At 37.7% G+C, this 26,491-nt stretch overlaps 1 protein-coding gene across 2 annotated transcripts in view; it reads right to left on the reverse strand.

The window, feature by feature from the left end:
- Window positions 1–24,455, reverse strand: part of LOC121877255 (U4/U6.U5 tri-snRNP-associated protein 2-like) — a 163,590-nt gene extending 139,135 nt beyond the window's left edge. Inside the window, exons 1-2 of one of the 2 annotated variants that reach the window (XM_042382906.1) lie at window positions 24,268–24,451; window positions 6,781–6,918 (exon numbers count right to left, since the gene is read on the reverse strand). In XM_042382906.1, coding sequence (XP_042238840.1) covers window positions 6,781–6,918; window positions 24,268–24,343 — 214 coding nt within the window. In that variant the 5' untranslated portion in view covers window positions 24,344–24,451. Of the gene's footprint in view, window positions 1–6,780; window positions 6,919–24,267 lie in introns of both variants that reach the window. The other variant, XM_042382907.1, reaches the window with a different exon arrangement.
- Window positions 24,456–26,491: the final 2,036 nt, after the last annotated feature.

A 26,491-nucleotide genomic window follows, 5' to 3' on the forward strand; every position in this document is an offset into this window, starting at 1 on the left:
CAATTAAAAACAACGGTACAGTTCTTTCTGGAAGGAAGTCATCCGCAGCTGCTTGAATGGTGTGAGGCGCAAGGTGTGGCCAGAGGCATTTTGGGACTTTCGTAAGTTTGAAGATGCATGCATCCTGCCATAACAAGTGACACTGTTCAACAGGCCAACCATATTGGATAAGATAAAGTTGATGCAAATGATGTGGAGGAGCTGCTGCATTCTCATGGAGAACATTACTACTGAAGAGCTATAAGAGTTAGAAAAACAGAATGTTGTGGCTGAGAAGGAAGACGATGCCAAGGAAGCTCCATCAAGGAACATGACGTCATTGCCAAGATCAATGAGGGCCTCAGTATGTTCTCAAACAATGATCTTGACTGGGAATACAGCAGTGCTGTCAGGAGAAGTGTTCTGGTAGGCAGCCCAGGAGAAGAGGTGTAAATAGTGCCAAAGAACCAGGTCCAAAGGGCAGGCCATCAGGGTGCTGAGTGCAGCCTAATAGACACGCTGCATATTTTCATTTGAATTGTTCCCTGAGAAAGTAAGTTGCTTGAATGAACTTTCACTAAAGAAACTTGTTTCCTTGCTTGGACACACGTGAATGTTACTCATGAGAAAAAATATTGAGCTCTTCAGGTGTTAAATCTTGCAAAAATTGTATTAAATTATACAGTGTACTATACAGGTATTTAATATATTGTGGACAGAGGTGGAGGGAAGGGTAACTGAGGTCTGAGGGACCAGTAAGCCATACATAACACCAAGGGACCAAGATGTCTCTCCTGGGGCCTAGGAATGCTGTGGGAGAAGAAACAGTGGACAAGACAGTCTACCAGAGATGCCATCTTTAAGAGTCAAGCAGTTTCTGAGCCACAACCTGGCCCATCCTCCCAGCAGTACCTCCACCCACCTTGTCTCTGCTACCTTATAGAAGGAGAAGGAGTGACAGCAGATGGAGATAAATGTAGTAGGCAAGTTCCAACCAAATGCACTGGTGAGGACAGTATGCAAATTGTTTCTATTTTATTTTTATGTCATTAGTACTGTATCTTTAAAAATTAATACGTACTATTATAAAATATTTGTTATACTGTACATTTATCGTGTTTGCAAAATAATTATTAGTGGTACTGTATTACTAATGCCCAAATGAAGCTCTCATAGATCAATGTTACACTGACCTCTTACAGCACTGTTTCACAGAACACTCTTTCCATGAAACACATCCTGACTGCTAGAAGTGGTATAACTATGTACCGTATATACTGTATATAAAAGCCTTCACAATGCCAAGTTTCAGCAAAGTTTAATGTGTAGCTAGTATGGTAGCAAGAGGATACTTACCTTGTGCTGGTGAGGAGGAGTAACACAACAACACTTAGGAAGTTAAAAATTTTACCCATAACTGGCGATGAAGAAATATCTACTTACAAAAGTTCACCAATTCTGACCACCATCAGTGCCTCAGCCACTTACCAGGGTCAATACTTACAGATAAAGATACAGTAATACTGTACAGTAAAGCCTCTGATAAAAACGGTTTGACCAACAACTTTTCATATTTAAACCCTATTTAATTTAGGACCCAATTCAATTTACGTCCATATTTCATTCGTATATACAGTGGTCCCTCGGTCAACGAGCGTCCCGGTTAACGAGATTTTGGTTAACTAGTTACCTTCCATAAAATTCTTAACTTCGGTTAACAAGCAATCCCTCGATTAACGAGTTTCTTACGAGCCGACCTCAACATGTTTTCGCTTGCATTTGGCGGTCCACCAGCTGTAGTATTAGTCCGTCAATACAGTAACCGGTTCTAGGGCTTAAATTCCTTACTATTTTAGTCAATATCAAGAAGTTTATACTATTCAATAATTTTAAAAGTTTAATATTAAATTTTGTAGTCATTTTAACAATTATTGAACATAATTGAATGTAGGGAAACTAGCTTTATGTGCGCCATCCAGCCTGCCAAGACACCAAACAGGCGTTAGTCTCTCTGTCTTTTCAGTGGAGGTAACATCTTGCTTGAGACTCTCTTCAACTAAACTCTTTTTTCTGTTTCCAAGCAAATTATTGGTCATTTTGAAATTTATTTTACATATTGGCAATATATAATGCAGTGCAGTGTTATTTTAAAGAAAATATTCTTTATTTACAGCAAGTTTAAACTTAAAATATCACGTGTTGAGATTGTTTGAATCCAGCATGGGGCCAAAGAGATCAAGAAAAGCGATTTCAATCCAAACTAAGCAGGAAATTATAAAAAAAAACATGGAGAAAGCATTAGAACAAATGCAAAGAATATGGCATGTCGACATCAACTGTGTCGACAATTCTTGCACAGAAAGACAAATTTAAAGAAGTGAAAGTGGGAGACAAATCTACCAGAGTGATTAAAAGTAGATCCCTAATTGCAGAAACAGAGAGGTTACTTCTCTTCTGGATTAGGGAAAAACAGATGATAGGTGTTCAGTTTCTACTGAATTTATTTGTGAAAGAGCCAGGGAGATTAACAAACATTTAAAGATAGATCAACCTGGTTCTTCAGGCACAGAATTTGAAGATTTTAGGGCCAGCAAAGGCTGGCTCAAAAAATTTAAGAAAAGAAGTGACATTTTCAGTGTTATTAGGCATGGTGAGGCTGCTAGTGCTAATAAGGAAGGGGCAGCAAAGTTTTTAGTGGAGTTTAAAGAACTAATGGAAAAGGAAAATCATCTTCTACAGCAAGTGTTCAATGTGGACGAAACTGGGCTGTTTTGGAAAAAGATGCTCAAAAGAACATTCATCACCAGATATGAAGCCTCTTTACCTGGGCATAAGCCCATGAAAGACCGTCTCACTCTATTGCTTGGTGTCAATGCTTCAGGGGATTTCCGACTGAAGCCTATGCTTGTCTACCACTCTGAGAACCCCAGGGTGTTCAAGCAACAAAAAGTGGTAAGAGAAAAGCTTGGAGTTTATTGGAAGTGCAACCGTAAGGCATGGGTGACAAGACAGCTCTTTAATGAATGGGCTGTTGAGGTGTTTTGCCCTTCTGTGAAGAGCTACCTAACCACCAATAAACTCCCTTTAAAGGCTCTTCTCCTCATGGATAATGCCCCTGGGCATGACCCTGAACTTGCCAGAACTTTGGAGTCCCAATTTGACTTTGTGAAAGTGTTGTTTTTGCCTCCCAACACTACATCAATCATACAGCCAATGGACCAGAATGTGATCAGCAACTTCAAGAAGCTGTACATGAAGAAAATGTTTAGGAGGTGTCATCAGGCAACATTCACTGATCCTGAACTAACACTGAAACAGTTCTGGAAGACACAATTCAACATCCTCGAGGCTATAAAATTGATTGTGTCATCATGGCAAGAAGTCTCCACTAGATCCCTCAACTCTTCATGGAAAGCACTGTGGCCATCAGTAGTCCATGATTTTGAGGAATTTCAGGATGACACAGAGTTGGACCAGGAGATTGTGTCCATTGGTCAGTCATTGGGCCTTGAAGTGGAGGAGAAGGATGTCGAAGAGCTTGTGATGTCTCATGAGGAGGAACTTACTCCTGAAGAATTGCAGCAACTGGATGAGATGTTAGAGGCTGACAGTGGTGAGGAGGAAAAGGAAAGTGATGACCATATGTCAACTTCAGAGTTGAAAGATGTTATTTACTACTGGGAGAAGTTCAGGAAACTGGCTTCAAGGCACACAGATGTGGAAAAATCTGAACTAACTTTGTGTCATGTTGAGGACATGATGGTCTCCTTCTTTAAAAATAAGTTAATGGTGAGGAGGAGAGATGCCCCACAGACCACAATTGACACTTTCTTCAGTAAAAGGCAGAGGGAACAAGATGCTAGCCCTCAGCCTTCCACTTCAAAAAGGAGAGAGGATGTTCATGGTGGAGAATCTGTCAGTCCAGAGGTTCCTGACATTTTCATGGAAGGTGACTCACCTTCCAAGAAGCAGTAAAATGCTTCTCCTCCACCTCCACTTCCTTCTCTTCTCCCTTCTTCTCACATCAGCATCATCATCCAAGAGCCTTCTACATACACACCTCAAAGTAAGTGTACTTTTCTACCTTTTTTTTGTTGAATTTAGGCAATTTTCGGTGAGCTGGAACGAATTACTGAAAAACCCATTGAAACAATGGTTTCGGTTAACGAGTTTTTCGGTTAACGAGCAATCATCTAGAACGGATTGTGCTCGTTAACCGAGGGACCACAGTACTGTACGACCAAAATAAAATAAAAATAAAGTAAAATTACATCTTCATATAAATAATAACTAAATCCCATTATGTATTATAAAAAATAAAAAATAATAATTACTGTAAAAAAAAAATGAAGAGCGCCTTGCGCAAAGAAGCTGCCTGGCTAATGAATGGTAAACAAAAGTCGGAGCTTGGCGGGCCTTTTGTTTTCACGCATCTGGAACAGGAACTGGAGAAAAACTTTCTCAGGTTTCTTAGAGCATTTTCCATCCTTATTCAACATGAGCAAGAGAGCAAGTGGTGGTAGTGTTGGTTCAAAAGCTAATAGAAAGTGTATAAACTTAGCCGAGAAACTAGATGTGCTAAAACGAAATGAAAAGGGTGAGAGGTCTGTGGATATTATTGGAGCAAGCAATGAACATATTTTGTGAAGTGGATCCATTCACAGAACAAAGCAATAAACTTCAAATAAATGCAAATGACCTCTACATAAAGATGCATAATGAGAAAAGAATGCAGCTGTACAAGGTTCTTTTGACAGCTATATTATTCGAAGGCCTTAACCATCAACTTCAGCTACACCATCAAATTCAGCATCATAAGCAGCTTCAGCATCAACTTCAGGTTCAGTAACAGTTTCAGCAACAGCTTTATGGAAAGCTACAGCTTCAGCCAGAGTTGAACCTACAGCTTCAGCCAGGGTTGAACCTTATGACTTTGTCATCTGAGTAAAAACTCGCACAATATTCATTGGCTGTCCTTATGTTTTAGACTTTACCACCATTGGTGAGTAGAATTTTTGTTTTACATTCGTAAATATTATTTAAAACATATATGAACAGTAAATGAGTGTTGCTTTCATATTCATATGTAGAGAATAGACGATATGTTTTCACATACACGCACTTACTGTTCATACGTTGGCGTTCCCAATCGTCTCGCCTTATTTATTTACCATTACTAATGGTCCATTAGTGGTTAGCTACTTCTAGTGTTCCATTTATTAACATTAAATAACATTACAGCTCCTCCCCGACTTAAAACGGGGTTAAGGGCCCAAATCCAGGTCGTAAGTCGAAAATGCTTAAATAATACATAGAAAATCTAAAATGGGTGTCTCTTTTTCTTCTTAGCACCACAAAACTCTCACTTTTAAGTTTGCCAGCCATTTAAAAGTGAATTACATGAAAAATTTGTCTGTGTACTGATGTTGGGACTCGAAAATACGTAATTTGAAAAAATTTTGGTACAACTGAGGCGGTCGTATGTCCAGGTGGTCGTAAGTCGGGGAGGAGCTGTACATACATACAGGTATTAATTTTTTTTTTAAATTAAGTTCACTACAGCTACAACCAGGGTCTTATTTTCTTCAATTTCTTATGTAGAACCATCGTCACTCACGCAAGCAATGCTGTCTTGTCTCCTCTTGCGTGTTTTAATATTCTAAGTATTATTAATGAATTGCATTGTTCATTTCACATATATAAACATTTATTCAATCAATACATATTCAGTAATAAACAATAATGAATCTTTTGTAAATATTCTTAAGATAAATGACTGGCATTCCACTATCAGTCTCACTTTTTCTTTAATATCAGTGCTTACTTCGACTGTACATTAAATAACATTAATTAAAACATACATTAATTTTACTACAACAACAACCAGGGTCTTATTTTCTTCAGTCTCAGGTGGATAACTGACATTATGGGTGTACACACTGACAACAATGCTATTTCTTATCCTCTTGTGTGTTTTAATATTCTACGTATTATTAATGAATTGTATTATTCATTTTGCATATATAAAGATTAATTCAATCAAATACATATTCAGTAATAAACAAAAATGAATCTGTTGTACATGTTCTTAAAAAGATAAATGACGCGGTATCCTTAAATGCGCATGTACAGTATATGTTGCCGTTTCCAATCCATCCCTTTTTTTTTCTTTGCCATTAGTGGTTAGCTACTTCTATTGTTCCATTTATTAACATAAAATAACGTTATTTAAAACATATATATTCATTTTTTTACATTAATTTTACTACAGCTACAACCAGGGTAATATTGTCTTCATTTTCTCGTGTAGAACTATAGTCCCAGACTCCCGGCTGTAAACACCAACGAAAACAATGGCGTCCCATCTCCTCTTGTGTGACCATATTATTATTAATTTATATTGTATAAGGAGCATTCATAAGCATTATTTAAAGAATATAGTTTGCAATTTTCATTAATTGTATAGTTTTGGGGGAAAAGAGGGAAAAAGCCACACAAAAGATATGAAAAGGTCACACTTGGGAACGCATCTCATTATTATTGCTTTATTTTAATGGTAATTAATGATTCGCGATAAGACGATTCACCGTACACTGCAATATTGGAGGACACATTAACGCCATTATTCGAGGCTTTACTGTACTGTACAGAACTGTAGTTAGCTATATAAGCCTCTGAAAATCCAGGCTTAGATTAGTTAGTTCTCAGTATAATGTTGCAGTATTGTCCTGTATGTTAAGGCCACTGGTGGACACAGCCTACATAAGATGTTTCATTTCTAAAAAGAAGAACTTGACTCACCCTGGAAGTATTTGCCACACACGAGGCAGGCGTACACATTTATCCTGGAGAGTGACACACTGCAAAGTTTCTCAAAGTCGAAGTCAAGCATGTGACGATTAATGGTGTCCAGATATGGGCACAGACGAGACTTTTTTTCTGCAAGAAAATATATAAAAATATACTGAACAACATATTTAATAATAAAGGAAATATATTTAAACACATTAGACATAAATGTAAAATACAGTTTGGTATAGATGACTTGCTTCTGAAGTGTAGTTTTTAATGCTGAAATTTTACCAAGGATCTCTTAAAATGCTCTTCACTGTGTAACAGTAAGAATTTACTAAGGCAGGAAGCACTAATTACAGTACCTGTATGGTGTTTTGCTTAGGATTAACCTGGGAGATATAAAGTTCTACACACACAGCTGTAAGTCAAATTGGTCATAAGTTTTGGGCTAGTATGATATGGTATGCCTTTACAGTATTTGGCTTCTGATACAGTAAATATCAAGTTGAGATGTTTTCTCCCTGTTGTATTTTGGTTCACATCTTGTGTGACCATGACTTAGACTCAAGTCTTCATGCTAACATCAGCAGATGAACTGCTCTCATCCTAGAAAGATTCAGAACATCTTTTTTCATGAGCTCATACTTAATTTTTTCCTGTTCACCACCAAAATTGTCTTTTGTGCATTAATGGGAGAATATGAATGAAAAACCTGACTGAGGTGCTTGAGGGAAAACAGTAGCTTTCTTGAGCCATCCTTGGTTGAGTCAACTTACTGTTTGCTGACAGTTGAGCACAACAGATTTCAGAATGAGCACTATGGCTCGTGTTGTCTCTGGCTGGTTGGTATGCTTGGTTGTGAAGTGACTCAATATTTCATAATAAAACCCGGTACAGTATATGTTGCACATCTTGATAGCATTTACAGGTGAAAAGAAATAATTTAATTTACACTAAAATTTCATCAGAGAGCAATGTTCAGATTTCTCGTTTGTTTTGTCATATTGTATAAACCTTAAGCGTTCAAGAACTTTTTGTGGCGGGTGTACATATTGAACCAATGTGAACTTGTAGGATTTTACTAAGACTCTACTTGTCCAGACTGTAGCCCATGTTAATGATCTTACAATACACACCTGCAACAACCTAATACCTACTCTGTACTGTGCGGGTATATCTCGATAACCGATGCATATGAGGACTACGAAAAGTCAATGGACAGGGAATCAACGGTTTTTGAAGCAACAAATTCCATAAGAATATAACAAATTCAGGAGGTTAGAGGCCAGCCACCCCCCCAAAAAATCCCATCTACCCTTGCAAGAAAAAAAAAGCAAACATAAAAACCAAGCATAATAAACATTAATTAAGGAAGGTAAGCATAAATTGAGACTTATTCACCAGTGTTGAAGCACTGAGCTCACGTTAAGTTGTCATTCCTCCCATCAGCCGCTGGCTGATGCGTTGGCCACTGTTTCTGCCATTAATCACTTTAAAAGATATCCCCACACATTTCAAAAACGATTACGTGTTAGTGGAAATTTGTGGGATAATGGAAAATTTTTAGAGTCAGCAGATCTGCCAACACATGCACGCCCTCACTATGTCGATATCCCATTCTTATAAACCTGTACGTTACTTTTTGGTTACTGAAGAAATACAGCCACATTTGGACATGATTAATGTCTTCTCTAATAATGAATTTTTTTTTGTGAGATTATTGTAAGGGCTGTAACGAGCGGGTAGGCTGTCCGCCGCTCGTTTCCTTGTTCGCAGCCCCACTAGGGGGTGGGGGGATGAGAAGGTCGCTGCTGCTTCGTCGCACGCCAGACACAATTCAGCCTTCACCACAGGTATTACTTCACCAAGCTGTTCGATACCAGTCCTTCACTATTCGACTGTCAACTCCGGTCACCTACTCCAGCTACTACCGCGGCTGCCACGTCATCACCACTTCCTCCACGCCCTATCCACCGTCCGTGCCCTGGCGTCTCTCCTGTGTGGCAAGACATCTCCCACCAACGTCGGCGCCAAGTGAGGAAGCTGCCCTGGACCTTCCCCCTGAGAGCGGATCACCGCATTACCAGAACATTCTACAGAGCTGGTTAGGAGGAAGATTCATCTGCAGCCGTAGAAAATACCTGTTCTGTGTTGTATTGATTGTTTTGTTTTAAGTAATTATTTGACTCCAGTTCTGTTTATTTAATATTTGTGTGAGTGGTGTCAATTACTGTATTGTGATTTTTTCGTATTAAAGAGATATCAATCTCTAACGGTTCTTGACTTTCCTTTTCATAAGATTCTGATTAGGCTGGCAAGGGATTTATATCATTACAGGCCAGGCCTTTACAATTACAATGTTGTGGGAGGGAGGGAGAGAAAGATAGTGAGAGGTCACCTTCGATACCCCGACTTACGACGGGGTTAGGGACCCAAATCCAGGTCATAAGTTGAAATGGTCGTAAGTCGAAAATACTTAAAAAATACATAGAAAATCTAAAATGGGTGTCTCTTTTTCTTCTCAGCACCACAAAACTCTCACTTTTAAGCATGCCAGCCATTTTAAAGTGAATTACAAACGAAAATTTTCTGTGTACTGACGTTGGATCTCGAAAATACGTAATTTGACAAAATTTTGGTACGACTGAGGCAGGTCGTAAGTGTGGGTGGTCGTAAGTCGAGTAGGTTGTAAGTCGGGGAGGAGCTGTACTGTACAGTGATATCCCCGTTAGCCGGAACAATTGGTGCAGAGCACTTCCGGGAATGAGAGAATTCCGGGTAACGAGACGACTCTTTCAAAGCCAGAAAAAATCCCTCATCTCCGGATTTTTCCAGAATTTTCCGGTTAACGGAAAAATTTTCTCGGAAGTTCCAGAAATTGCCCATAACATCATCTCTCAGACCCGGAAAAAACTCCCCCATCCCCGGAATTTTCTGGGTATCGGGAAAATGTGCCCCTCAGGAATGATTTTCCGAGAAAATTTCAATTCCAGCTATCGGAGAGTTCCGGGTTTGAGGGATTCCGGCTAACGGAGATATTATTGTACTACTGTATATATTATCCGTTATTGAACACTTTATATTATTAACGATGTATTATACGCCATAAGAAGCTGAACATAGTAGCATACAGTGAGTTCTGCTATAACGCGTGTTTTGTCAATGCGAATTGGCTGTAACGCGATTGATGAATAGAGGAACAATATTTGTAAAACGCGAATGCATTGGATGTAACGCGATTCCACTCGAACGGTTGTTGTGGCTTGGCGTGAGGTTATGCAGCGTTTACAGTTCACGTTCGACATCACATGTTCAATTGATTTGTGCGTTTTGTTTGTGAAGAATTGCATTAACAATTTATGTAATATTTATGTCTACAGTATACCTGTACAGTATATCCAAATTGTAAAATTTTAAATAAGAGAGAAAAAGAAATTACGTAGCGTTTTACACCCGCACTCTGTTTACATCACACACAGTGTTTACAGTTCACGTTCGACATCACATATTCAATTGATTTATGTGTTTTGTTTGTGAAGAATTGCAGAAATAATTTATGTAATATTTATGTGTGTGATGTAAACAGAGCGCTTGGCCTCTCTCTCTCTCTCTCTGTGTATGGATGGAATTCGTGGTTTAGAGTGAGTGATACGAATGTCCTTACATTACTAGGCTGAAGGCGCCTGAATACTACTTAAACACATCAAAACTATGTTAATTGATCACTGCATATTCACACAATAAATAATCAAGTCAAAAAACTTAATACGAGATGGAATGGACACAGGACTTTACCTCTGTACGACATATACTCAATACATCTAGACTCTTTTCTCTCGCTGTGGGTGCATCCAATTGACTGTATAATAAATTCATTCACTCATAATTTCCAATTCCCTTATCATCCTGTGTTATACTGTATACAGAAATACGTGAGTCCCTGAGCGAGTACGCAAAAAGAAAACGAAGGACTAAGACACCCTGAAGTGGATAGAGAACGAACATCTCTACTGGGGGACTCAAACGTTTCTCATGTTTTGTGGGCGCTGTAGCATAATATGAATAATATGTAAATTACAATTTACATATACAGTGAATTCTGCTATAACGCGTGTTTTGATAACGCGAATTTGCTCTAACGCGATTTATGAATTAGGAAAGATATTTGTATAACGCGAACGCTTGTTTGCTATAACGCGATTTTTGCTTATTATTTCTCCAATTTTGTGGTATTAACTGTGAATATAGTAAAGAAGAATATCAACAAGAAGCGTTCTGGTGATAGAATTCCCGGTGATGATCGTAAAAGAAAGGATATAACACTTGAAGAGAAGCTCGATTTTATCAACCTCAAAATCACCCTTCTCCCCCATCAAGTAAAGTGTTACATTTACTGTATGATTTCATTATTAGATATGAATGTAACATTTATTTAGACTGTGCTATCCTTTGTGTTAGGCTAACTACTAAATTTTTTCGATTTCGAGTAATCTGCACCTAACCCTATTTTCTCCATAAGCCCTGTTATTTCTATTACGCGATTTTCTATAACACGATATTTTACAAGAACACAATTATCGCGTTATAGCAGAACTACCTGTATATGTAAATTGCAAAATTTTAAATAAAAGAGAAAAACTAAATACGTAGCATTTAAAGTGTACTGTACAGTGTTGTGGCTTGGCGCGGGGTTATGCAGTGTTTACAGTTCATGTTCGACATCACATGTTCAATTGATTTATGTGTTTTGTTTGTGAAGAATTGCAGAAATAATTTATGTAATATTTATGTATACAGTATACCTGTACAGTACTGTATATGCAAATTGTAAAATTTTAAATAAGAGAGAAAAACAAAATATGTAGCATTTTAGACCCGCGCGCTCTGTTTACACCACACGATCAGTTTGAAACACGTGGGAAGTTTTTAAGCGTCCTCAGTGATTTTTTATTACTGTTTCTCCAATTTTGTGACTATGGAAAATAGGAATATCTCCGGGAAGCGTTCTGGTGATCGCGTTTCCGGTGATGATCGTAAAAGAAAGGCTATAACACTTGAAGAAACGCTTGATGTTGACAAGCGTTTTGAAAATAAGGAAAGAACACGTGATATTGTAATTGCAACGGGAATAAAGGAGTCTACTTTACGCAACATTAGAGACAATGCAGCAAAGATTAAAGCAAGCTGTATTGCTGGAAAAACCTTGAGTGCTAGCAAAAGTGTGAGATCACGGCCAAAGGAACTTGAGGAGATGGAATGGCTTCTAAGTGCTTGGATAGAAGATCAAACGAAAAAGCGATCTGGGACCAAGTTATATTCATATTTTTTCAAGGTAAAGTGTAACATTTACTGTATGATTTCATTATTAGATATGAATGTAACATTTATTTAGGCTGTGCTATCCTTTGTGTTAGGCTAATTACTAAATTTTTTTCGATTTCGAGTAATCTGCACCTAACCCTATTTTCTCCATAAGCCCTGTTATTTCTATTGAGCGAATTTCTAGAACGCGAGGTTTTACAAGAACACAACTATCGCGTTATAGCAGAACTGACTGTATATTAATACGGAACGCCCGGATAATTCGCCGATTTTTATTTCGCGGTCCTCTATTACTCACGGAAGGCACTCTGGAGGTACCCAAGAATGTATGCGGGTAGTTTTAAAGTTGCAGGCATTTTCGCACCCGGGACAGGGAGACAGTCGTTCTAAAGACAGTAATTTCCTTTACCCGTACAGTGATCCCTCGGTTAATGAGTGCCTCGGTTGAAGAGATTTCGGTTAACGACTTACCTCCCATAATATTCTTAACTTCGGTTAACGAGCAATCCCTCTATTAACGAGTTTTTTACGAGCCGACTTCAACATGTTTTCGCTTGCATTTGGCGGTCCACCAGCTGTAGTATTAGTCCACCAATACAGTAATCGGTTTTAGGGCTTAAATTCCTTACTATTTTCGTAAATATCAAGAAGTTTATACTATTCAATAATTTTAAAAGTTTAATATTAACTTTTTTAGTCATTTTAACAATTATTGAACATAATTGAAGGTAAAGAAACGAGTTTCTGGCGTGCCATCCAGCCTGTTAACACACCAGACAGGCGTTAGTCTCTCTCTCTGTTTTCAGTGGAGGTAATATCTTGCTTGAGACTCTCTTCAACTAAATGCTTTTTTTCTGTGTTTCCAAGCAAATTATTGGCCATTTTGAAATTTATTTTACATATTGACAATATATAATGCAGTGCAGTGTTGATTTAAAGAAAATAATCTTGAATTACACCAAGAGAACTAAAATTTTATGGGTGAAATGGTGCCATGGGGTGACTCCTCTTCCACCCCAATGCCTTCTCTTCTCCCTTCTCCTCCACCCCCATTCTAATTCCCATCATCATCATCATCATCATCCAGGAGCCTTCTACATACACACCTCAAAGTAAGTGTACTTTTCTACCTTTTTTGTTGAACTTAGGCAATTTTCGGTGAGCTGGAACCAATTATCCAAAAACCCATTGAAACAATGGTTTCGGTTAACGAGTTTTTCGGTTAACGAGCAACCTACTGGAATGGATTGTGCTCGTTAACCGAGGGACCACTGTATTGTATATAGGTGTCCGTTTTAGCCTATTGTCCGAATTAACCGATTTAGAGGTTAATATTGCATAATATTGCATTATACAGCTATGTGTATGTTTATTTGAGTGTCCCGTCATAGGAGTCCGTTTTCTCTCACTTCAGGACGCCTGAGTCGTCCGCTTTCTCTTAATCTTAGAGTGCACCAGAGACTTTGTTATTTCTTAGTAGTGACACAGAATTTGATATTGCAACTGGGGTTGCAATTGTTGAGGCAACTTAGGTATGTCTGATTACAGTTGGAATATTCAAGATCCACTGTGAGTAATGTTTAAAGATTCAACTGTCTTTATGGTTGGTAAAACTTGTCAAGTCTGTCAGTCTGAATGGCATGTGTGAGGCCTTGTGTTTGTACAACCGCTAAATATATAAATATATAATGTTATGGTAATTATCAGAAACACATAGGCATGACGAGGATTATTACAAAGTGATGAAAAGGATACTGTACAGTGGGTAGTCCACAAAACATGTAGCCATGTCTCTTTATTTGAGTGCCCCGTCATAGGAGTCCGTTTTCTCTCACTTCAGGACGCCTGAGTCGTCCGTTTTCTCTTAATCTTAGAGTGCACCAGAGACTTTGTTATTTCTTAATAGTGACACAGAATTTGAAATTGCAACCCCAATTGCAACTGGGACAATCCCAGAACCAGAAATTTCATATGGACAGTTCAGATTTCGTCCGATTTATCCGAAATCCGGATTAAAGGGGTCCGAATTAACGAGGGTCGACTGTACTGTGTTAATCTACACCGCAAAGATGCCGGAAACCAGCTTTTAAAGTGAGACAGATTGTATAAGTATGGAAACACAGAAGAAGGCAGAGCATTCCACAGTTTGGCTGTGTGAAGAAAGGAGGTACTATAACGGGTTATTCTCATGTGACCAACATCCACAGAGAAACGGTGGGACTGCGGGCAAGACGTGTGTTACGAGCCCACGGCCTTGCTGGCGGTACACAGGATGCCAAATCCACCGAACATTGCCCGTTAAAGTACCTGTAAAAGAGAGAGACAGTGCAGCAACATTGAGGAGAAGAGAAAGGTAAGAGAGATTGTCGATTAAAGGAGGAGAGTTAATAAGACGAAATGCCTTTGATTCCACCCTATCTTATAGTTGGACAGAAGAAGAACCACCCCAGATATGAGAGCAGTTCTCCAAGTTAGGACGAATGAATCCCTTATATAATTGGAGCAACTGCTCAGGAGTGAAGTAGCTACAGCATCTGTACAGCATTCCCAACTTTCGGGACATACTTGTATTGGAGGAAATGGTGAGGCCTAACATATTTATTTCAGAATTTGGCAGAATGATAGCGTCCTGAAATGTAATTGGTGGGAGATCATCTAATTTACAAAGTATAATTGGTAAATATTGAGTTTTATTACTATTGAACTTAACCAAGTTTGTACCTCCCCATTCAGAGATGCTGCAGTTCTAGAAACAGATCTAGTTTGAGAGTTAGGAGGAATGGGAAAATATGAAGAAGAGTGAAGAGTAGAATCATCTGCGTAAGAATGGATAGAATTAGTTGTAGTGTGAAGTAAATCACTGATAAAAAGAAGGAAGAGAGTAGGTGAAAGAGCAGAGCCCTGTGGGACACCACTACTGGCAGAGAAAGAGCGAGAGATTGATCCCTCGACAACAACTGCCATGGATCGGTTATCAAGGAAGCTAGAAATTAGAAAACAAAGTGGGGGAGAGAAACAAAAAGAGGGAAGTTTAGAGAGCAAAGACTTGTGCCATACCCTGTCAAATGCTTTGGAGATGTCAAGGGCCACGACGAAACTTTCCCCATAATCCCTAAGAGAGGATGACCAGAGATGGGTGCAGTAGGAGAGCAGATCACCAGTAGATTTCGCCTGGCAAAAGCCATACTGGTGATCCAACAAAATAGAAAGGCGTTCAAGGTGGCGGAGGAAATGGGAGTTCAAGATAGTTTCGAAAATCTTAGAGAGGGATGAAGTTAGGGCAATGGGGCGATAGTTAGAGGGATTAGAATGGTCACCCTTCTTCGGGATAGGCTAAACCAAGGCATGCTTCCATGAAGGAAATGTTTGGGTTTTGAGGCAGAGGCGAAAGAGGCGAGCATGCACAGGGGCCAGAGCTTCAGCACACTCCCTCAGAACACGAGGGGGTCTTCCGTCAGGTCCATGGGCCTTACTCACATCCAACCTGGATAACACAACGGCAACCCTGCGAGTGGAGATTATAGGAAAGTGCATACAGGTAGTTCTGCTATAACGCGATAATTGTGTTCTTGTAAAATATCGTGTTATAGAAAATCGCGTAATAGAAATAACAGGGCTTATGGAGAAAATAGGGTTAGGTGCAGATTACTCGAAATCGAAAAAATTTAGTAGTTAGCCTAACACAAAGGATAGCACAGTCTAAATAAATGTTACATTCATATCTAATAATGAAATCATACAGTAAATGTAACACTTTACTTGATGGGGGAGAAGGGTGATTTTGAGGTTGATAAAATCGAGCTTCTCTTCAAGTATTATATCCTTTCTTTTACGATCATCACCGGGAATTCTATCACCAGAACGCTTCTTGTTGATATTCTTCTTTACTATATTCACAGTTGATACAGTGGGGTATGCTATAACGAACGGATCCTACTACGAATATTCCTATAACGAACGGTTTTACCTATAAAATTGAGAATGCTATAACGAACGAAACTCCTACAACGAACATTATTTAAATTTTTTTTTTTCTAATTTATTGTTTTTTATTACAAATATTAATGATATTCTTTATTTCAGGGGTTTAGATGCATATTTATGCACTTTTTTACAATTTTTACAATTTTATATTATATTTTTCAGTGTTAAGTGGTTGTATTTGGGGGCCTGGAACGGATTAATCCTATAACGAACGAATGCTATAACGAACAAGGTTCTAGAACCAATTAGATTCGTTATAGCATACCCCACTGTACCACAAAATTGGAGAAATAGTAAGCAAAAATCGCGTTATAGCAAACAAGCGTTCGCGTTATACAAATATCGTTCCTAATTCATAAATCGCGTTAGAGCAAATTCGCGTTATCAAAACACGCGTTATAGCAGAACTCACTGTAGGAGGTGCAGGGGTAGGAGGGATAGAGTAGGAATCGTCTAAGGTGGAATTAGAGGAGAATAAGGTGCCAAAGAGGTTGGCTTTGTCAGGGGGAGAGTTGGCAATAGAGTTATCGGGTTGGAAGAGGGGAGGAAAAGAAGCAGTGCAGAAGTTGTTACAGATGTTTTTAGTTAAGGACCAAAAGGATTTACTAGAGAAGAATTAGTCAGGACAGCGGTCTTTCTTTTTATAAAATTCCGCCTGGCCCTACGAAGAATAGCCTTACAACAATTCCTAGAAGTAATGAAAGAGGTGTGGGTAATAGGAGAAGGAGATAGTTTCATAGCTCGATATACCCTATCTCTCACCCTGCAAGCAAGAGAGCAGGAGTGATCAAACCATGATTGTAATGTGAAAGTTTTGGTAGAAGATGGGATAAATGCATTCCCACACACACAAAACACATACAAATAAATAATAGTGGGAAAAATCCTCTCACAAATAATCAGAAGAAGAATTATTGAAAATGTTGAGTTTACATTCAAGTTTCCTCTGTGCTTTGTTATTAATAAAGTACAGAGTAGACTTGGGGGTAGACTCAACATTTTGAATATACAGGGTACATTTGTTTCTGATTATTTGTGAGAGGATTTTCCCATTATTATTTATTTGTACTGTATAGGTTTTGTGTGTAGTGTCTACACACACACACACACACACACACATATATATACAAGACAAGTAAAAGATATAATTGTCCTAAGGGCAAACACATAAAGGGAATATACATTTCTTTGTACACAAGTAAAAATGCAACCCCCCCCCCCCGAGTCAGCAAATGTTATTCGCGGATTTGGCGATTCGTGGCCATTTTGAGAAACTAACCCCGCGAATTTGAAGGGCCTACTGTAATGAATCAATAATATTCAGGTTGAAAGCTGGCCTTGATGGCAGTCAGCAGGAAGGGAAGAGAAGTCAGGGAAGCCTGAACTTTTCTTTTGAAGTCATATTACAAATTATATACACCATACATCTTTGATCATATAGTAATATAATAATGAATATAAAACAACAAACTGACAAATACAGCATGGTCAGTCTAACCCCCCAACTTTACGGAGTGAGGGGGTGAGGGGCAAGTGGTCAAGGAACCTCTTTCCTTGTGATTTGGCTTGTCTTTACTGTACTGTATCACATTTTGTTCTGATATTTAATACTGTATGTTATAATACAGGGGTAGCCAGACTTGCTTAACCCAAGAGTCGCATACGATAATAGTCAGATGTTCGAGAGCTGCACGACATGAAGAAAATACATATGTTTTGAGTGTTACACACATATTTTATTACAAAAAATGATATGCAAAATATTACTAAGAAATAGATGTATGCAGTAATATTTACTAACGTATGAAGTTTTTTAATTGTTACATACTATCTGTTTCAATAATCAGGAGTACAAATACTGTATATTTCAAACGTTATCCAAATCTTGAGTGATGTTTGTGTTAAGGGTGCCGAACATGTTTAATACATAATGACCTACTGGCACTGTAGGTTATGTATATAAGCTACTGTGCCGAGTAGCATCTATGTATATAATTACGTGGCAACACTGCACATGTTATGTGGCAACATTGCCCCGAGGCTGCCATATGGCAAGGCAGTCTCAGTCTGACTCTGTGGGCCGTGCATGGCACACGCTAGTCACTACTTGTATTTCTCCTATCCGTTAATATATGGACTTCAGTGGTACCCGGTGTTCCCCTACCCATCACTGCCTTCTTCAGGGAACACTTGGAACCTTCAGGCACATCCCAGAAAAAATATGCAAGTCTGCATTTCAGTAAGGAAAACAGTTGAAAATAAATATAAAATATTTTTATTTATTTGTCTTCATATACATTTTGTCAAAACTTTGAGGAAAATATAAAAGAAAAACAAGTAAACCAATAAAATTAGATATGCAGTATTTTAATCAGATAACACCTCACAAAGCTTGATTTTCTGTAATTCTGATTTAGGTGGATAATCACACGAAAAGTTTATGTCATTTGTTTCGTGGTGGTGTTTCATGTTACTGGCTTTGTAGTGAGTGAGTAAGTGACACATTGCAGATAGGGCACAAAAGTTTACCTCCTTTAATGGAGACTACAAAATCATCCTCCCACTCGGCTTAAAACTTCTGTTTTCATCTTCATATTTTAGTTTCTTACAATTGGATGATGCCTTCTCCCTCCACAAAATTTTCAGATACTGCTATCAAATAAATTTAACAGTATTTAAAACCAACTTATTTTTATGAACTATAAACACAACTTGTATCCAGAGCATACCAGTTAGATCAGGACAGTTCAGCATTCTGTGTTACACTGCATTAATGTGTCAGGTCATGACATAAGCCTGGGTCCCATGTCCTGCCCCTCCCTCCGACTTTCCTCCATAATCCCCGACCTGAAATTTACTGACCTGACTCGGCACTAATGAGAGACAGCTAACTAAATTCTAGCATTAAAATTAAGATTTAAATTCTCAAATATTTATACTGTACTCACCTTGAATATTTAATTTATGTTTTAATCCACTGGCCTCTCAATTCATAAATATAAAGCTCAAACATTTTTCTTATTTACCGGTACCTTTTATACTGATTATGACGCAAAAAGGAGTTAAACTATGATTTTTTTAGTGAGCCGCACATTAAGTGTCAAAGAGCCACATGTGGCTGGTGAACCGTAGTTTGGCCACCCCTATTATATTATTTATGATGAAACTTACACCAGAAGAGGCTGATCATACAAGAATACTGTACAGTACAGTATAACAATCAATATAAAAATAAACTTGAGATTGTGGCAAAGGCCAGTCCCACACATCAAGTGTCATCACATACCTATTAGCTCTCATCAGGCCTAGATTAAACCTGGTTAGACCAAACTATCCCCATGAAAGACAATATATACTCTACCATTTCCTCTAATATGTCATGGAAGTCACACATCCTCAACACTGCTAAAACTGCCTCCCGAAAGCTGGGAATGCAGTACAGATGCCATAGCTACTTCAGTCCTGAGCAGTTGCTTCAAATTTATAAGGGATTCATTCATCCTAACTTGGAGTACTGCTCTCATATCTGGGGTGGCTCTTCTTCTGTCCAGCTGTTAGATAGGGTGGAATCAAGGGCATTTCGTCTTATTAACTCTCCTCCTTCAGTTGACAATCTTTCTTCCCGTTCTCTTCGCCAGCAAGGCCACGGGCTCGTAACACACGTCTTGCTCGCAGTGCCCACCATTTCTCTGTGGATGTCGGTCACAGTAGAATAACCTGTTATAGTGCATCCTTCTTTCCTCACACAGCCAAACTGTGGAATTGCTCTGCCTTCTTCTGTGTTTCCATAATCATACAACCTGTCTCACTTTATAAAGCTGGTTTTCCGGCATCTTCTCGGTGTAGATTAATATAAACTTTTCCTTTACTATTTTTAATTTCTTTCTATCCTTATTTTTTGCCCCCCAGGCCCTGTTGTGGGTCGATGACCTGTGCCCAGGTGGGCTAATTCGAGTGTAAAAAAAAAAAAAAAAAAATAGTTTCTGTATTAAGACATCTACCCTATGAAGAAAATTTACACCAGCTGAAACTAACTACACTAGAAGAGAGGAGACCTGATAGAAACATACAGTATAAAATAATGAGCAGAGTTGAAGAAATTAATTATATATACGTACAGAAATTCTTTCAAGAAAATATAAATGAATTAAGGGGCAACAACAGAAAAATATGGTCAATTTATGACAGGAGCCAGGTTTCGATTTTATCATATAAAACACATTCATTTTAGCACACACTTGTGTTTTTCACGAGATGTTTGATTTCTGATGTACAGTATTTTGATGTATTTTGTTCAGATCTGACCTTCGTTTCCATTGGAAATGTGTCGTTTTTTTTTTTAAGATGCAAGTCATCCTTGATCAAAAACGATATTTTCCATCAAAAATGAAGGTGAGATCTGAACAAAATACATCCAAATACATCACAAACCAAACATCAAGACCCCTAACTTTCACTTAATTAACCTAACTTAACCTAACCTCACCCCTGCGGAGGGCTCTAACCCCTGCGGAGGCAGGCAGTGTAGCACGCTTCACGGCTCCAGACAGCTTGCGGTGGGAAAAGAAATGGCGGGTGGAGATTTATTGATCAAATTTCCAAGTGCTTCTATGCGATTTGAAGACATGCTAAACTGAATAATAATAAACATACTGTACATTTTTCCTGTGGTTCTTGTGATTCAAATGAATCTGACCTTCATTTCTGGTGTTAACTTAGCCTAACCTCGTCAGCACTGAAAGTGTCATAGAAGAAATTTGTCTTATTTTTGTTTGGTAATGTGGTTGAGAACAATAAAATAACGGAATTCTCAACCTGGCTACTTTCCTAAATTGACCAAAAATGGTAAAGGTGTACACAATGGATACCACCAGAAGGAATTGTCAGAATTGGTTTAAATTTTTTCTACACAATAATATCATATAAAACACAACAATTTAAACGACAATAACGTAATTTTTAATGCCATAACATCAGTGTTTTTACCTCGTAATTTCCCTCATCCTTCATGCCCTGCCCACTAACAAGGAATTTATGATTGTAGGATAGAGTAAATAACAAAAAATCTTTAAAAATACTTCAAATCATAATGGAAACTTGTCGTTTCTTTTAATATACTTAAAATCACCAAAACAATAAGAATAGGAAAAATAAAGAAAATCTTCAAACAACTTCTGGTGGTAGCCATTGTTTACACTTTTGCCCAAAAAATATATAAGAAAGAAAGTAAAATTGCAGATTACAGCAAACAAAGAATCTGATACAGTAATACCCCGCTTTACACGTTTCAGTTTTACGCATTTCTACAGATACGCGGTACCCCGCCAGAACAGGAATTCCCATTTTACGCGGTGCATCTACTCATATACATGGGAAGCGCGCGGGCAGGGTGCGCACAAGGTCGCACAGTCATCAAAACATTACCAAATTCTTCACCCGCCACCCACCACAGCCGGCCCAAGTCAGTGATAGTGAGGATATGGACTTATATGGACTTTGAGGGTTTGACAAAGAGGCCCTGCAAGTCTCTGTGGTGGATAGTGATACAATTAATGCAAGTGATACAGGTGAGGGCCAATAATCTGCCCTCTGCCTCGGAACCAACCCCCCATCCCCGTGTGCCCAGCCATCTTTTCTACTAATGTAAGTGTTAAAAAACCTAATATTATTGATATTTCTCTTAATTATTATTTGTGTGTGCATACCATCATAAAATTAAGAAGTTATTTTTACTACAACGTACGTATTGTGTCGGAAAAAGTGGAGTCTGGGGATCGGCCCAGTCTCTATTTTAATTAATCCCATATGTTCTGTTGTTCACTTTACGCGGGCCTCCGTGGATTCAATTGACAGCGTAAAGCGGGGTTACACTGTATTTTCTTTTTACCTAACCTAACCTAATGTGACATAAGAAAATTATCATAGAAAAAATAGTTCTATCGATTGAGTGTAGTGAATTTCCGGAATTCTGTGGTTGCTGTTTACTGCAATATTATCAGAAATAAAGCACTAAAAATACTAAGAAATACTTCTTCTCACAGCAAGTGGTAGACACATGGAACAAACTTTCAAGCGATACAATAAATTCGATTACAGTCAACCAATTTATGATAAAGCATAACATTAACCTAATTATATAAAAATAAATAAAAAATATATATATATATATACCAGAGATATGTTTAGAGGCGAGTATAAAAGCATCAAAAGATGCAAACTCGTCTCCCTAATTTATACTGGTAATTTACGGTCCGACTAATTCCCCAAGTGTACCCAAATGTAGCCGCAATGAAGTCAAATAATGGTCCTACATGAATAAATCGAACTGCCAACCACTTCTCGACTAGTATTTGGTGTCACAAAGTCACAAAAAATTGGAAAACTTAATTTAAACTGAGTTAATAGATCGCGTGCTTGTACCGAGGGAGCGAGTAATTACCCAAATGAACCCAAATGTACCCAAATGTAGTCGCAATGAAGTCAAATGATGGTCCTACAAGCGTAAATCAGGCTGTGAATCACTTCTCGATTATTATTTGGTGTCATAAAGTCACAAAAAATTGGTAAACTTAATTTAATCTGAGTTGTGTTAGGTTAGGTTAGGTTAGGTACGTGCACTCGATCTATTAACTCAGATTAAATTAAGTTTTCCATTTTTTTTTTACTTCGTGACACCAAATACTAAGAAATGGATAACGATTCATGTAGGACCATTATTTATTTCATTAAGCTATTGAAACATAGATTCCGAACCTGTTTACATTTATATGATGACTACCAGGTACGGATATATATATATATATATATATATATATATATATATATATATATATATATATATATATATATATATATATATATATATATATATATATATATATATATATATATATATATATATATATATATATTCACTTGTGAACCTCTGCCCTGCATGGCAGTGAACAGTGGCATTACCCACATGAATCTGACCTACTATATATAGTGTCAATGAATATGATGCATTCTTTGTGTACGAACCTCTGCCCTGCGGTCCGATTAATTACCCAAATGTACCCAAATGTAGCAAAATGTAGCCGCAATGAAGTCAAATAATGGTCCTACATGAATAAATCGGATTGCTAATCACTTCTCGACTAGTATTTGGAGTCACAAAGTCACAAAAAATTGGAAAACTTACTTTAATCTGAGTTAATAGATCGTGTGCATGTACCGAGGGAGCGGCAAATGTAGCCAAATGTAGCCAGATGTAGCCAAAGGTAGCCGCAATGAAGTCAAATGATGGTCGTACAAGCGTAAATCGGGCTGTGAATCACTTCTCGATTATTATTTGGTGTCATAAAGTCACAAAAAATTGGTAAACTTAATTTAATCTGAGTTGTGTTGTGTTAGGTTAGGTTAGGTACGTGCACTTGATCTATTAACTCAGATTAAATTAAGTTTACCAATTTTTTGTGACTTCGTGACACCAAATACTAGTCGAGGTTAGGTTAGGTACATGCACTCGATCTATTAACTCAAATTAAATTACGTTTTCCATTTTTTTTTACTTTGTGACTCCAAATACTAGTTGAGAAGTGATTAGTAACCCGATTTATTCATGTAGGACCATTATTTGACTTCATTGCGGCTACATTTGGGTAATTAGTCGGACCCCTGTCCTGTATGGCAGTGAAGAGTGACATTACCGACATGAATCTGACCGACGTATATGTATGTATGTGTGTATATGTGTATGTATGCGTGTATGTGTGCATATGTGTATATATATATGTACATGTATGTGTATGTATATGTGTACATGTTTGTATGTGTGCATACATAAATGTATATGTACTGTCAATGAATATGATGCATCTCTTTGTGTACGAACCTCTGTCCTGCATGGCAGTGAACAGTGACATTACCCATATGAATCTGACCTCTATACATTTATAGCTGTTAATGAATATGATGTATTTCTTTGTGTATGAACCTCTGTCCTGCGTGGCAGTGAAAAGTGATACCACCCTCAGTGTCAAGACCTGACTGAATTACTCAAAATAGGCAAACTGTACTACAAGCTCTGCCAATAAATTTGTTAAACTAAAACTATATATATATATATATATATATATATATATATATATATATATATATATATATATATATATATATATATATATATTCTCTTTTCACTCAACTTACTAGAATCTTTCCTGTCGTCAGTAAGTCCTCCCAATTTCCTTTTAGCCATGGCCCTGTTATAAGCCACTGAGGTCATCACTGTGGTAGATAATTTACTGAGCACTACAAAACGTTTGACTCAACGGCCAGCCAGACGAGATAACTCCTTCTGTAATCCGTACTGTTTGTTTACCTTTTCTCAACCTGAACCAATGCTGCTTGAATTTACGCTGCTTCGAAACTGCGAATCTTGTAATAATAATAGTAATAATAATAATAGTAATAACAATAATAATAATAATAATAAAAATAATAATAATAATAATAATAATAATAATAATAATAATAATAATAATAATAATAATAATAATAATAATAATAATACAGGTTTACAATTGGATAGGCATGCATTATTATTAGCTATAAAGTTATACTTTTTATTTTTGCTGTGGCCCCTAACAGCATTGATCATTACGGCCGTATAAGTTATACGGTTCAGCATGAATATAGACAATGTAGGTATACGGTGTACGTTAGCTGTGGGCGTATAGTTTCCTATACGCCTTGATAGTGCAGGTGTACAACAATAGTGCGGGTATACAACAATAGTGTAGGTATACAACAATAGTGTAGGTATACAACAATAGTGCGGGTATACAACAATAGTGCGGGTATACAACAATAGTGCGGGTATACAACAATAGTGCAGGTATACAACAATAGTGCAGGTATACAACAATAGTGCAGGTATACAACAATAGTGCGGTATACAACAATAGTGCAGGTATACAACAATAGTGTGGGTATACAACAATAGTGCAGGTATACAACAATAGTGCAGGTATACAACAATAGTGCGGGTATACAACAATAGTGCAGGTATGCAACAATAGTGCGGGTATACAACAATAGTGCAGGTATACAACAATAGTGCAGGTATACAACAATAGTGCAGGTATACAACAATAGTGCGGGTATACAACAATAGTGCGGGTATACAACAATAGTGCGGGTATACAACAATAGTGTAGGTATACAACAATAGTGCAGGTATACAACAATAGTGCAGGTATACAACAATAGTGCAGGTATACAACAATGGTGCGGGTATACAACAATAGTGCGGGTATACAACAATGATGTGATTATACAACAATAGTGCAGCTATACAACAATAGTGCAGACAACAATAGTGTAGGTATACAACAATAGTGCAGGTATACAACAATAGTCTTGGGTATACAACAATAGTGGGTATACAACAATAGTGCGGGTATACAACAATAGTGCAGGTATACAACAGTGCAAGGTATACAACAATAGTGTAGGTATACAACAATAGTGCAGGTATACAACAATAGTGCAGGTATACAACAATAGTGCAGGTATACAACAATAGTGCGGGTATACAACAATAGTGCAAGTATACAACAATAGTGCGGGTATACAACAATAGTGCAGGTATACAACAATAGTGCAGGTATACAACAATAGTGCAGGTATACAACAATAGTGCGGGTATACAACAATAGTGCAGGTATACAACAATAGTGCGGGTATACAACAATAGTGCGGGTATACAACAATAGTGTAGGTATACAACAATAGTGTAGGTATACAACAATAGTGTAGGTATACAACAATAGTGCAGGTATACAACAATAGTGCAAGTATACAACAATAGTGCGGGTATACAACAATAGTGTAGGTATACAACAATAGTGCAGGTATACAACAATAGTGCGGGTATACAACAATAGTGCAGGTATACAACAATAGTGCAGGTATACAACAATAGTGCGGGTATACAACAATAGTGCAGGTATACAACAATAGTGCAGGTATACAACAATAGTGCAGGTATACAACAATAGTGTAGGTATACAACAATAGTGCAGGTATACAACAATAGTGCGGGTATACATCAATAGTGTAGGTATACAACAATAGTGTAGGTATACAACAATAGTGCGGGTATACAACAATAGTGCAGGTATACAACAATAGTGCAGGTATACAACAATAGTGCGGGATTACAACAATAGTGCAGGTATACAACAATAGTGCAGGTATACAACAATAGTGCAGGTATACAACAATAGTGTAGGTATACAACAATAGTGTAGGTATATACAGCAATGAATTATAATTATGCAATGACAATAGTGTGGGTATACAGCAATGGTGTGGGTATGCAACAATGAGTGTGGGTATACAACTTGTGGAGTGTGGGTATGCAGCAATG

Source organism: Homarus americanus, unplaced genomic scaffold, assembly GCF_018991925.1.
Source record: "Homarus americanus isolate GMGI-L3 unplaced genomic scaffold, GMGI_Hamer_2.0 scaffold367, whole genome shotgun sequence".
NCBI lineage: Eukaryota > Metazoa > Arthropoda > Malacostraca > Decapoda > Nephropidae > Homarus > Homarus americanus.